Below are 13,433 nucleotides of genomic sequence, written 5' to 3'. Positions count from 1 at the left end.
TGAAAGTGATAGCTTAATTAAATTCATCATTCAATATTCGAAATGGCCCCTGTGGCCTTATTATTATTATTTTTTTGGCTAGTAAGTAAAGCAAATCTGCCAGCAACTTGTATATTTTAGCTTGTGGATGCTAATACTGATTTGATGCACTGCCAAAATGTTTTCAGTGTTGCTAATGGTATCAGCTACTGTGCCTTTGTAAGTTAACTATAGTGGCTTTGGCAGTTTTGCCAACAAACCAACAAAATGTCACTGCAACACATGCAACCCACTGCTACTTTACCACTACTTTAACGTTTTTAATTTAAACAAACAAGAAGTTATGACGTGTTCATAACTGACCTTTAAAGGTGTTGGTTTGGTCGATGTTATTACTTTTGGACCATACTTTCAGTGTATTTCCAACATACATACACGAAAAGTCCTGTCCGGTATACTGTAAATATGTGTTTCTTAAAACTTGATTATTGTTTTATGGATTTCATGTACCATGTACAGGCATCTCCTTGCCAGACAACCCTCAGCTCTATGAGAGAGACGCAACAGAGCAGATAGTTTCTCAAGCGTTATCACCGTGTTTCTTTGATTTGTGGTATTATCAATCACCTGTGTTGTGAATGATAACTGGCTGTAAAAAAGGAGCAAATTCCTCTCTACTACTTGTCCTAGCGGGCATTAACCCCCTGAACATCTGCTTGATTACTATTATTGTGTCTTAATTTCCTTTTTAATAAACCACATATTTTAAATATTCATATTTTCTGTACTGACAATGCTTCATGAAACTGAGTTCTAATAACAGTCTGGGGACCAAACTTTGTCTATCTATGACATTTAAATTGGATTATGTATGTACTGAGACAACACATGACCATAACTAATGGCCTCACGGTCATTAACCTCATTTTACAATCACATGATTTATATGTAAACTTTTTTTTTTTATACAAAAGGATACTTTTCCAAAAAATGTTACTTCACAATCTAGAAAGTCATACTTGATTTGTTTTTAAATATATAATAGTAGAATTACAGTAATTGCAGGTAACTTGATTTAGGCTTTCGAAGGAAGTTTCGTGAAGGTCTAGAGCTGACACAACCCTTATCAGTCTAATGAGGTTGTAGATAATGGGGAAGGACAAGCATAGGTTACCTGTAAATAAGATAGGGAGTTACTATGATGAGGCTCAGTGGTGCTAGTGGATTTCTGAAGTAGTCCAGGTACAGTACATTTTGCTCATCTTCCTATAGCCTATATACTGCTGTCTTATATATACTCCACTGGATATATTTAATTTATTTAGATATTTTCCAACTTATAATATATAATATGTAATTTTTTAGAAGAAGGAACAGGTTTTGTTGTCTGCCTGCCCTGCTCCACCGCTGGCTCTGGATTTATTCACGTAACTTCTACCAAGCATTGGTTTTAATAGACTTGTGATAATTATTTTGGTCCAGGACTTTTATCCACTGTTGTCAAGTGAGGACCTGCCAGACTCATGGCAGCAAACACAAAGAAAACGATCAAATCTACAACAGATGACAGAGGTGAGTCATTTTCATTGCCAAAAAACAAAACAAAACAAACCTGGACTCAATAACAGCAAATAAAAAGAAAGAGAAAAATATTGACTGTAAATATAACTTTTATTTTATTTTCTTTCAGACATTGAGAATGGGTAAGTGTATTTTGAGATTTTTCAGGCCACAATATGTTGTCATGAAATATTCTTGGGGCTTCAATTTAATTTTGTGTTTCAGAGATGAGAAGAAAAATAAAGAAACAAGTGTTGGATACTTTGAGCTGGTAAATACTGCATCTTTGTTTTGGAGTCACTACATTTTACAATATTTTACATTCATTTGGTAGATTACTTATAATAAGTATATTCAGACAATTATTTTACCCATTTTTGAATTCTCAAATTCCTTTTTGCAGTTTCGATTTGCCACCTGGAAAGACAAGGTGATGATGGTACTGGGGAGTTTGTGCGCCCTCTTACACGGTGCAGCTGCACCTCTCATGCTTCTTGTGTATGGCATGGTAACGAACACATTTGTGGCCTATGAGCTTGAAGTCCAAGAACTAAAAGACCCAAACAAGACATGCATCAACAACACAATCTACTGGAAAAATGGCTCTATATATGAAACAGCTGAAAATAACACAGTGTACTGTGGGTAAGTCTTCAGTTAATTGCTCATGTGACTGTTGTTACAGGGTAAAAGCTGCTGTTACACATTTTAGTCTCTTGGCAGGGTGGATATTGAAAGACAGATGACCACATTTGCATATTACTATGTTGGAATCGGATTTGGAGTTCTGATTGTTAGTTATTTTCAGGTAAGTGTTTAATGCTTAAAATATTCAGCTTTAATTTGACACATTATTTCACACAAATAATTTTGTACCACTCTGATTGTTAAAACTGTAGATTGCCTTCTGGGTGACAGCGGCTGCAAGACAAATTCATCAAATAAGAAAGACCTATTTCAGAAAAATAATGCGAATGGAGATTGGATGGTTTGACTGCAACTCTGTTGGTGAACTGAACACAAGGATATCAGAGTGAGTTGGGGCTCTTTATCTGCAGAAGAGGCTGTTATCAGTGTGAATGTTTTACTCAGAACAGTGTTTCTGTTCCTTTGCAGTGATATCAACAAGATCAACAATGCCATAGCTGACCAGATGTCTATCTTCATTGAGAGGATTTCTACATTTGTGTTTGGCTTCATGGTTGGATTCATTGGCGGATGGAAGCTGACTTTGGTGGTCATAGCAGTGAGTCCACTGATAGGAGTAGCTGCTGGACTTATGGCCATGGTAAGAGACCATCTGTGAAACAATAAGCAATATTTGTTTTAAATGTTTTTTGTATAAATTTCTGTCTTGCTGCCGAAGGCTGTGGCTCGGCTGACAGGACGAGAACTAAAGGCCTACGCAAAGGCAGGAGCAGTGGCTGACGAGGTCCTGTCATCCATCAGAACGGTAGCAGCGTTTGGTGGGCAGGGAAAAGAAGCTGAGAGGTATTTTGTCATTTTCACATGAAGATCACAAGATACACAACTCCAAGCTCCTTCCTGATGTTTTTGTACTTTGTAAATGAACCATTACTGCATGATTGGAACTGAAGTTAAAATATGAAATTTGTACAGATATGACGGCAACCTTGAGGAAGCTCAGGTCTGGGGTGTGAAAAAGGGCACAATCATTGGCGTTTTTCAAGGATACCTGTGGTGCATCATTTTCCTTTGTTATGCTTTGGCCTTTTGGTATGGATCTAAATTGGTCATTGAAACCAAGGAGCTTTCTCCTGGAAATCTCATTCAAGTATGGAAAATTACATGCACTCAACTTCTGATAAGCTATATGTGTATTTGAACGACAGTAGCCTTTGTTTCATCATGTGGCTGCTTTTTTCAGGTGTTCTTTGGTGTACTTGTGGCAGCTATGAACCTTGGCCAGGCCTCACCCTGCCTGGAGGCCTTCGCTTCTGGCCGTGCTGCAGCAAAGAACATTTTTAACACAATTGATCGGGTAACATCTTACTTTATTGCAGATTCAATCCAGATTGGAAACAGTACTAATAAGAGAGAAGTATTATCACCATAAAATAAAGTTCTGCGTTGTTACATTCGCAGGAACCAGAAATTGATTGTCTCTCAGGAGAAGGTCACAAATTAGACACAGTTAAAGGTGACATTAAATTCCATAATGTCACTTTCTTCTACCCATCCCGGCCTGATGTCATGGTAAATTTCTTTTCTTCACTTTTTTGTCTATTTCTCAGCTCTCACTATTTAACTGGATAACATTTTCCTTTTTTCAGATTTTAAATGATCTGAGCATGCAGATCAATGCAGGAGAAACCACTGCTTTTGTGGGACCGAGTGGTTCTGGAAAGAGCACCACAATCCAGCTCATCCAAAGGTTTTATGACCCAAAGGAAGGAATGGTAACTGCACAGACACACAGAAGATCGGTGGAAAGTTTGAAGGCTTCAGTGTAATGTCACATCTATAATTCTCATCCTCAGGTGACTTTGGACGGTCATGACATTCGTACTTTAAACATCCAGTGGCTCCGATCTCTCATTGGTATTGTAGAGCAGGAACCAGTGCTGTTTTCTACGACCATTGCAGAAAACATCCGGTTCGGTCGACCTGGAGTAACCATGGAAGACATTATCCAGGCAACAAAAGAGGCTAATGCGTATAATTTTATCATGGATCTGCCACAGGTAGAGTCTAATATGTGATTTTTGTGTTGGTTTTTAGTTTTAACATATAAAAATCAACATGTTGGCTTTTTTGCTTCAGAAATTTGATACTCTCGTCGGAGAAGGTGGAGGACAGATGAGTGGAGGACAGAAGCAGAGGATTGCAATCGCTCGAGCTCTGATCCGAAACCCAAGGATCCTGTTGCTGGATATGGCCACATCCGCCTTAGATAATGAGAGTGAAGCTGTTGTTCAGGAGGCCCTGGACAAGGTGAGCCACTCTCTGACCATAGACTACATAACTGACCATCAATCATTCAGCAACACATCATGTTTTGTGTGAATGACACACTAATCACTGGTACATGTATATGTGTGTATGTGCAGGTCCGCATGGGCAGGACAACAATTTCTATAGCGCACCGTCTTTCCACCATTAGAAATGCAGACGTCATCATTGGTTTTGAGCATGGACAGGCTGTGGAGAAGGGAACACACAGTGAGCTAATAGAAAGGCAAGGTGTCTACTTCACCCTGGTCACCCTGCAGAACCAAGACACATCCAGCACACCTAATGGTAGGATTTACATAGGGCTGCAACTAATGTCTTATTTTGTCCAACAAACAGTCCACAACAGAAATGTATTCAGTCATTCCATTTTATAACATGGAAATATATTTTTTTTGCTTAATAAATGACTTAAAAGATGAATTAAGTATATATAAATTCATATTAATAAATAGTTGTCTTGACTGTATTGCTATCTGACATTGTCATATTAAGCCAGATGTCATAGCAGGAAAAGCACAGGTGTTGCTGATAACCTGAACAATGGTCCCAATCATATGGGTCTTAAGAATTGCCACTGACTCAACATACACATTACAGGAGCCCTGGAACTGCTGAACCTATATGTAATGAAGCCATAGGAAATGTTATTAATCACACCTATGTAAGGACAATCCAATATGTTTGCTGTAAAAGAGGCCTAAATAAAATAAAACTAGTATTGTATTCAATGTTCAGTGTACACAAATAGATTGGTTCCACAGCGAACATTTTGACATGTTGAATCCAGAAAAAGGTGGACTTGATGACATTAATGATGGCTGAGTTACATTAGGTCTCCCAGTGACAGTAAATGCCTAAATACTTGTATTAAAGCTGTATTTATTTATTTATTTTTTCTGCCAGATGAAGACTTTGATCTAAAAGTGAGAAGCTTTAGGAATGGTAGTTGCAGATCGAGTAAAAGGTAAATCCATTTCAAAAAGATCATAGTCAGAAAGAAAAAATGTTATAACCAGACATGTGACTCAAGTCATTAGGCCCAAGTCTCTAGCAAGTGGCAAGTAATTTCTTGGGCATGAAAAGTCAATTCCCCAACTACATAGTCCTGGGCTATATAGTCCCTCAAACAGGTTCTGCAGAGATCCACAATCTCAGACTTGAAGGTGCTGACTCCTGTCCCAGCCGCTTCACACTTGCTGCAAATCACCTCTAGTGCATGCTGAAGGTCATGGTTTGATGAAGCCAACAGAACCACATAATCTGCAAAAGCAGAGATGCAATTCGGAGGTTCCCAAACCGGACACCTTCTTGACCCTGGCTGCATCTTGAGATCCTGTTCATGAATATCACAAACAGAATTGAAGAAAAGGGTCAACCTTGGCAGAGTCCAACACCTACTGAGAATGTATTTGACTTTGTTCTGAGAATATGGACACAGCTCTCACTTTTGATTTATGGACCAGATGGCTCATAGAGATGACACTTTTACCCCATGCTTACTCAGTGCCCCCAACAGGACTGCCCAGTGGACTCATAGGCTTCTTCCATGTCCACAAATTTGGAGCACACCCTCTGGTCCACCTTTTTGGAGATAGTAAAAATGGAAAAATCCACCACCCTAAAAGCTTCCTGACTACCTACCTTCCAGGGCTTTACTTTGCCAGAAATATGGGCAAGGCTTTCTTTGCCTTCTCTTTCCCATTCTCCCTCCTCCTTAAAAGGTATGGTTGAGTTCAGGAGGTCCTCAAAAGTGCTCTTAGCCAAGCCATGCTTCCCTTACTTAACAACTGTGACCACATGTCTTGAAAACTCTGTCAAGACATGTGACATGTGTGCTCTGAGGGGAACCAAACTATATCTTGTTATAGTCCCGCACCAGCTCTGGTTCCTTCCCCACCAGTGCTGTCACGTCCCTAGGACCTAGAACGTCTCTTTGATTGCCACCTGGCTTTCAAAGCGCAACCCCTATACATCTCCAAGCACTTTTTCTGGCTGTGCCTGCCTGGTCCCTATGGACCAATGGAGAGTCACCAGATGCAAGCTTCTCTCCCAGGTCTGGCTTCAGAATGGCACCCTGGATTCCCTGATCAAGGTCCAACAATATTGGTTCCAATTCATAAGGGTTTTGATGAATCACATTTCGTCTGATCCCTCCCCTGGGACCAATTTACCTTGGGAGACCCTACGAGGTGTTATTGCTTGAGACAACAGAGCCTTCAGGATCACAGAGACACACAAACCCCACCACGTGAAGTTAGCGATTCTTTGAGGGATCAAGTCCAAGTCAAGTCTCAAGTCATTTATTTTTTGTCAAGTCCAGTTGCAGGTTGTCAAAACAGTGACTTAAGTCCAAGTCACAATGACTTGAGTACACATCTCTGGTAATAACAGATATCATTATATCACTAAATAAATAAAATCTATTGTTCTCTATCCTCTAGTGGCTCTATTCGACTGCGATCTCAGAGCAAATTGTCAACGGATTCATTATCAGACGGCCTCAAGATCACATCAGACAATGTACTGAAGTTCTCTTTCACGTTATGAAATACATTTCCTTTATTAGAAGCTGTGCAGTGTAAATGAATAGCTTCAGTGCTTATTCTTTAACAGAATTGTAAAGATGAACCAGGTGAATATGTAGAGACTGCCCCAGTAGCACGAATCCTCAAATACAACCAACCAGAATGGCCCTACATGCTGATGGGGTCTCTGGGAGCTGCTGTCAATGGCTCTGTCAACCCCATCTATGCTGTCCTGTTCAGTCAAATTCTTGGGGTGAGGTTTGCATATTTCATAGGCTTCCATAGCTTGTGATGAATTATTGTTCTAAAGAAGTGTGTTGAAGTGCAAATTACTTACATGATCTATGTATTTGCAGACGTTTTCCATTCCTGACTCGAATGAACAGAGGGAGCAGATCAACGGGATATGTGTTCTATTTTGCATTGTAGCTGTGGCTAGTTTCTTTTCCCAATTTTTACAGGTTTGTATCAGAATTTGCAACATGATTAAGATACTAAGTGTATGCATATCTTTGTAATGAAGCAGAACAAAACAATTGAAACAATCTAATTTAATGTTCCAGGGCTTTGCTTTTGCAAAGTCTGGAGAGCTGCTGACCCGTCGTCTAAGGAAACTGGGCTTCCAGGCCATGTTGAGTCAAGAGGTTGGCTGGTTTGATGACCCCAGAAACAGCCCTGGAGCTCTGACCACCAGACTGGCCACTGATGCATCCATGGTGCAAGGGGTAAGTAATGGTTTAACAGACATGCGTGTATACATATCATGTTATTTAAAAATACAATATGCATAGGTTTGGTACTGCAACATTGTTTTAAATGTGGCTGGTGTGGTTTCTGCAGGCAACGGGATCTCAGATTGGAATGATCGTCAACTCGCTGACCAACATTGGAGCATCTTTGATCATTGCATTCTACTTCAGTTGGAAATTAGCTTTGGTAGTTTTGTGCTTCTTGCCATTCATTGGGCTATCTGGGGCATTCCAAGCCAAAATGCTGATAGGTTTTGAAAATAAAGATAAAAAAGCCATGGAAGAAGCAGGTCAGGTAAGCACCATGGAAGATTGGTGACCCTATACATCTCTCTGAGAAACCAAAGGCTACAGTATAAGATCATAACTTTCTCCCACAGGTATCCAGTGAGGCTCTTGCTAACATCAGGACGATTGCAGGATTGGCCAAAGAGAACTCATTTGTGGAATCATATGAGGAGAAACTCGAGCCTCCATATAAATCTGCCAAGAAGAGAGCCAACGTCTATGGACTCTGCTTTGGTTTTGCTCAGTGTGTCATCTTCATGGCAAATGCTGCTGCATTTAGATATGGAGGTTATCTGGTTAGCGCTGAGGGGTTACATTACATGATGGTTTTTAGGTTGGTAAAATTGTTGTCTTATTCAGATACTATATTAAAATATTGTTTGTGTTTTGTGATGTGATTATCAAACATCAACCTGGTGTTTCTCCAGAGTGATTTCAGCTGTAGTTGTCAGTGGGACAGCACTGGGCAGAGCTTCCTCCTTCACTCCAGGTTATGCCAAAGCCAAATCTGCAGCTGCTCATTTTTTCAAACTATTGGACAGAGTTCCTAAAATCAGCATGAGCCACACAGAAGGAGAGAAATGGGTTGGTGAATTCATTACTAAGATTGTATCATGTATAATAAGATGTCATTTTGTTATGTTATTTCTTAATGATTAAGCTGAATTATCCATCTTTAGGAAAACTTCAGAGGTGAAATAAAATTCGTCAACTGCAAGTTCACCTATCCAACACGGCCAGATGTCCAGGTGTTGAATGACCTGGTTGTGTCTGTGAAGCCTGGTCAGACTTTGGCGTTTGTTGGGAGCAGTGGCTGTGGGAAAAGCACCAGTGTCCAACTGTTAGAAAGGTTCTATGACCCTGATGATGGGAAAGTGGTAGGTAGACTGATTTAGACATGCATTTTGTTAATAAAAAAAAAATCTGTATAATCTATTCCAAAGACATTGACTCTGTTTTAATCATGTCATCTGTTATTTTCAGTTGATTGATGGCCGCCCATCTCTTAGGGTCAATGTGCCCTTCCTAAGATCTCAGATTGGCATAGTGTCCCAGGAGCCAGTGTTGTTTGGCTGCAGCATAGCGGAGAATATTCAATATGGAGATAACACACGCAGTGTTAGCATGGAAGAGATTGTTGAGGCCGCTAAGAAAGCCTACCTTCATGACTTTGTCATGTCGCTACCAAATGTGAGTTCAAATATCTGAAGCATCCTATCCTGTCATTAATCTTGGTTATTGATTAGGTATTGTAAGCAACTCTTTTAGCTTTGTTGAAGGTTAATTTGACTTTGGTATTCATGGTATGATATAGTTTGCTTATTTAACAGTTATTTATTGCAGAGAACTGGCAGGGTGGTCAAGAAAGTAGAGAGCATTATCATTATGAGTTGTACTTTCATCTTTATTTTGTAGAAAAGTTTCATATTATATTATTATTATTATATTTATGCATGAAAAGCATTGTTGACTTTGTACTCTTTTGCTTTCTCCACTTCTCTCATTTACATTTTTAGAAATATGAGACTCAGGTAGGTGCCCATGGCTCCCAGCTGTCAAGAGGACAAAAACAACGCGTTGCCATTGCCCGGGCCATCGTCAGAAACCCCAAGATCCTGCTACTAGATGAAGCTACCTCTGCCCTTGACACAGAAAGTGAAAAGGTAATACATTTATAAACACATAAACATAAAGCCATATACTCATTTTCATAAGTAGATCTTTTTATGATATGAGTCTACTTAAAGTGGGTTCTGTTTTCCTGCAGATTGTCCAGTGTGCTCTGGATGAGGCAATGAAAGGACGAACTTGCATTGTCATCGCTCACCGGCTGTCTACTATCCAGAAGGCTGACATCATAGCGGTGATGTCTAATGGAGCTGTCATAGAACGAGGCACACATGATAAACTCATGGCAGAGAAAGGCGCCTATTATAAACTGGTGACAACAGGCGCTCCTATTAGCTAGACACCTGCAACCACGTATGATCAAAGTGATTTTATATCTTATTGTACGTTTGAATAAATGTGTTCACTTGTGGTATCACACTGGGAAAATCTTTGGTGAAGTACTGACATTAGATTTATGCAACAAGATTGTATGTAAATCATGGGGAGGCATATAGGGATGAAACTGTTCTCATCTTCTGTTTCTTCCCCCAAGAATTGCCCCTCCAGGAATCAATAAATATTCTATTTCTACTTCTTCTTTCTCCAAGGAAACACGTTTTCAGAGTCTACCAGTGAGTTTTGTATTATCCTTGCATTTGTCTTGAGAAATCCAAATAGTTGAGTAACAATAATACAGTCCTGAACATTTGTTTTTCTAATGTTTTTAGTGAAATTAGTGAATCTGGAGGAGTATCTCTAGCTCATCGTTTCTGAAATAATCAGTAAAAAGTTGATTTTAATACTATAATATATATATGATAAAGATATATATATATCTACATATAGAGAATTACACACACACACACACACACACACATAGACATATAGATATATATTATACAATATAGATTACATATATCTACATAATATACTATAGATAGAGAGACATATATATATACATACATATATACATATATACATATACATATATATATATATATACATACATACATACATACATACATACATACACACACACACATAATATATTATAATACTTAGCAAATAGCCTGCTCACTTAGCACAATTACTGTACATCATTTAGTGCCAGACCTCAGGTGCCACTGAACACTAAGAAACCACAGACAAGATGTGTAAATGGGTTCTGCTGTAGAGTTTAACTAATCTGCCCAATGTAGTTACATTACAGACTCTGTTCTACCTCATTACATTTTGGCTGAATAATGTCTGAATTTGAAGTGACTCATAGAACTTAATATAGTTCAAACAGAGCAGGATACACAAATAAACCGATCATACATGTGTGTGGGTGCTGCAGCAGAGAAACCCTGAAAGATTTAATGGGTCCTTCAAAATGCAGAGATGTTAGATCTGACATATGTTGTTGAACTGTTACCATGGATCTTTAAAACTGAATGAATGATTTTCCAAAATTATAAAAATCTTTTATTCAATTGTATTTATATAGCGCCAAATCATAACAAAAGTTATCTCATGACACTTTTCATACAAAGCAGGTCTAGACCGTACTCTTTATAATATTATTAACAGAAACGCAACAATTCCACCATGAGCTGGAAGACTTCATGAAGCACGAGGAGATCAAGGTTAGATAAGAGTCACAAAACAGGTTTCACAAACTCTGCACAGAGTTGATAGTGGAGGAAGGCCTCGTGAAGTTCAGAGCAGAATGATCATCACATACCACACATATGACGAGCCCATGGCGTGACAGAATGGACTTCCTGTATAAAGAAACATGGATAAAAATGTTACATCATTCTACTCTGAACTTCACGAGGCCTTCCTCCACTGTCACCTCTGTGCAGAGTTTTTATTTTGTATCATACCATTACATCAGTGTTACCTTTAGCACTGAAATAATACTTCTAATAATACGTCTAAATACTTCTGTCGTTGCAGGTTTGATCTTCCGAGTTCTGGGGATGTTTTTTGAATGAGTGTTTCAGTACATGCTCAATCACAACATTTCAGTTGTTATCCAGCCTTTAATTATAATTTCTGAGCTACTACACAATCTTTACATGTATGAAATCAAATCAAGTTTATTTATATAGCCCTTTACAATGGCCAGACGGTAACCAAAGTGCTTTACAACAAAGCCATAAAAACAATACATAAAATGTACATACCTAATGAATACAATTAAAATTAAAAGTGCTATAGTGGTAAAAACCTCTCAGAAATACGTAAAAAGCAGCAGACAGAAGGAGTACACTTGAGGAACGGCACTGCCCTAGTTGGAATAAAACGCCAATCTAAAAAAGGGGCTCTTAAGATATGACTTAAAAAGGCTGAGATCACTAGATATTCACATAAAGGAAGACAATGGTTGGTGGTTTGGCAAACTTAACGGGAAGACACGTAATTTCCCGTCAACTTATGTTGAGGAGCTGCCTGTGTTAAGCCAAGTCAAATCATCTGATGCCTGACTGACTTGACTCATGAAGATCAAAAATACAAAACTCATCCTAAATCAAACAAATTACCTCCAGCGGTATAAATAATGTAATGATAACCGGTCACTCATGTTGGGATCAGTGATGGACGTCATGATGTTCAGATGTCTGCGAGAAAAACAACAACAGGACAGGTTTCATCATGTGCACTTAAATTAAATTATTCTCAGCTATATTCATATTGCAGTATAGATTGTAGCTGTTCATATCGTCAGTGTATTATTGTCATTTATATATTTAATGTCTGGCTGTATTGAGAAATAAATACAAAAGGCCAAAGATGATGATATCCAGTCCACTTTCTGTAAATTAATTTATTTTAAGATCTGTGCCATACCTTTTTACACTGTTTTATATGATAGGTGCCCTTACCTATCATATAAAACAGTGTAAAAAGGTATGGCACAGATCAATAGTTAAACCACCACACATATACCTGCAAGCCTATATGGTTGTTATATAAATAATACATTAATTAACCATAAATTGGGATTGGTTGACTTTAACATCTGTTAAAACAACAACATTAAGTTACGTTAGTTACGTTTGTCCGTGTATAACATTAACGTTACCGAGTAAAGTGTTGACAGATAACAGCTGAGTTGGAGAGGATAACTGTATAACCCTATAACTGGTGTCATATAAGCAGGTTAACTTTACGGTGTTACGGTTTAACGAGTCGCCGTGTTAACTGGCGACCGTCAGCCGAAATGTCGTAGTTACGACAACTGCTGAAACAGGAAAATAACACGTAATTGTCGAACAAGACACGAATCAGATTCACGGGTGTTTGTTTGTTTTGGGTTTTTTTTTTACATTGTAACCTTAATTAAAAATAAACAAATAACCCATCTTCCTGTTTACAACGGCTGCCGTAACTATGACAACTAAAGACAGTCGGCAGTTAACACGGTCACTCCTTAAACCGAAACACCGGGAATCGCTAGCGGTTAGTCAGTTAGCCGTTGCTTGCTTCAGAACTCGCCTTGCTTGAGCAAGAGATGAAACGAAGTGACTTGTTTACAGATGTATTTCACATTCGTTGGTTTGTTTAAATATAGACACGGTACTTACAAGCTTTAAATAAACGTGCAGCCTTTGACTTCAGTCTGACTCCTCAAACAGTCGTTATTTTTAAAAAATCCGCGGTCTGCAAGAGGCGGGGACTGAACACAGGAAATGACGTTTGTTTGACTTCCCCTGTCTTTACTGCCACTCTTCACCACCTCGTGGTGAATCTGAGG

General features: G+C 38.8%; 1 protein-coding gene and 1 long non-coding RNA gene across 2 annotated transcripts; one reads left to right on the top strand and one right to left on the bottom strand.

Annotated features, from left to right (window-relative positions):
- The first annotated feature begins 1,463 nt into the window (after nucleotides 1-1,463).
- Nucleotides 1,464-10,077, top strand: abcb11a (ATP-binding cassette, sub-family B (MDR/TAP), member 11a). Its single transcript, XM_027290770.1, has 27 exons — nucleotides 1,464-1,551; nucleotides 1,670-1,682; nucleotides 1,765-1,810; nucleotides 1,943-2,184; nucleotides 2,263-2,347; nucleotides 2,439-2,572; nucleotides 2,656-2,827; nucleotides 2,906-3,030; nucleotides 3,160-3,334; nucleotides 3,428-3,541; nucleotides 3,646-3,756; nucleotides 3,834-3,959; nucleotides 4,041-4,244; nucleotides 4,324-4,494; nucleotides 4,611-4,800; nucleotides 5,419-5,479; nucleotides 6,957-7,035; nucleotides 7,129-7,293; nucleotides 7,397-7,501; nucleotides 7,604-7,765; nucleotides 7,881-8,084; nucleotides 8,170-8,411; nucleotides 8,506-8,662; nucleotides 8,758-8,955; nucleotides 9,062-9,268; nucleotides 9,595-9,741; nucleotides 9,846-10,077. The coding sequence occupies exons 1-27, from the start codon at nucleotides 1,503-1,505 to the stop codon at nucleotides 10,044-10,046; spliced, it is 3,885 nt and encodes a 1,294-aa protein (XP_027146571.1). The 5' UTR covers nucleotides 1,464-1,502; the 3' UTR covers nucleotides 10,047-10,077.
- Nucleotides 10,078-11,173: 1,096 nt separating this feature from the next.
- Nucleotides 11,174-13,433, bottom strand: LOC109137359 (uncharacterized). The gene is made up of 3 exons (XR_003464173.1): nucleotides 13,264-13,433; nucleotides 12,220-12,297; nucleotides 11,174-11,454 (listed from the first exon to the last, which is right to left on the bottom strand). It is a non-coding gene; the product is annotated as an uncharacterized LOC109137359 (long non-coding RNA).

This window comes from Larimichthys crocea, chromosome XVIII (assembly GCF_000972845.2).
Source record: "Larimichthys crocea isolate SSNF chromosome XVIII, L_crocea_2.0, whole genome shotgun sequence".
Taxonomy (NCBI): domain Eukaryota; kingdom Metazoa; phylum Chordata; class Actinopteri; family Sciaenidae; genus Larimichthys; species Larimichthys crocea.
This window is presented reverse-complemented; position numbering and strand designations above follow the sequence as displayed.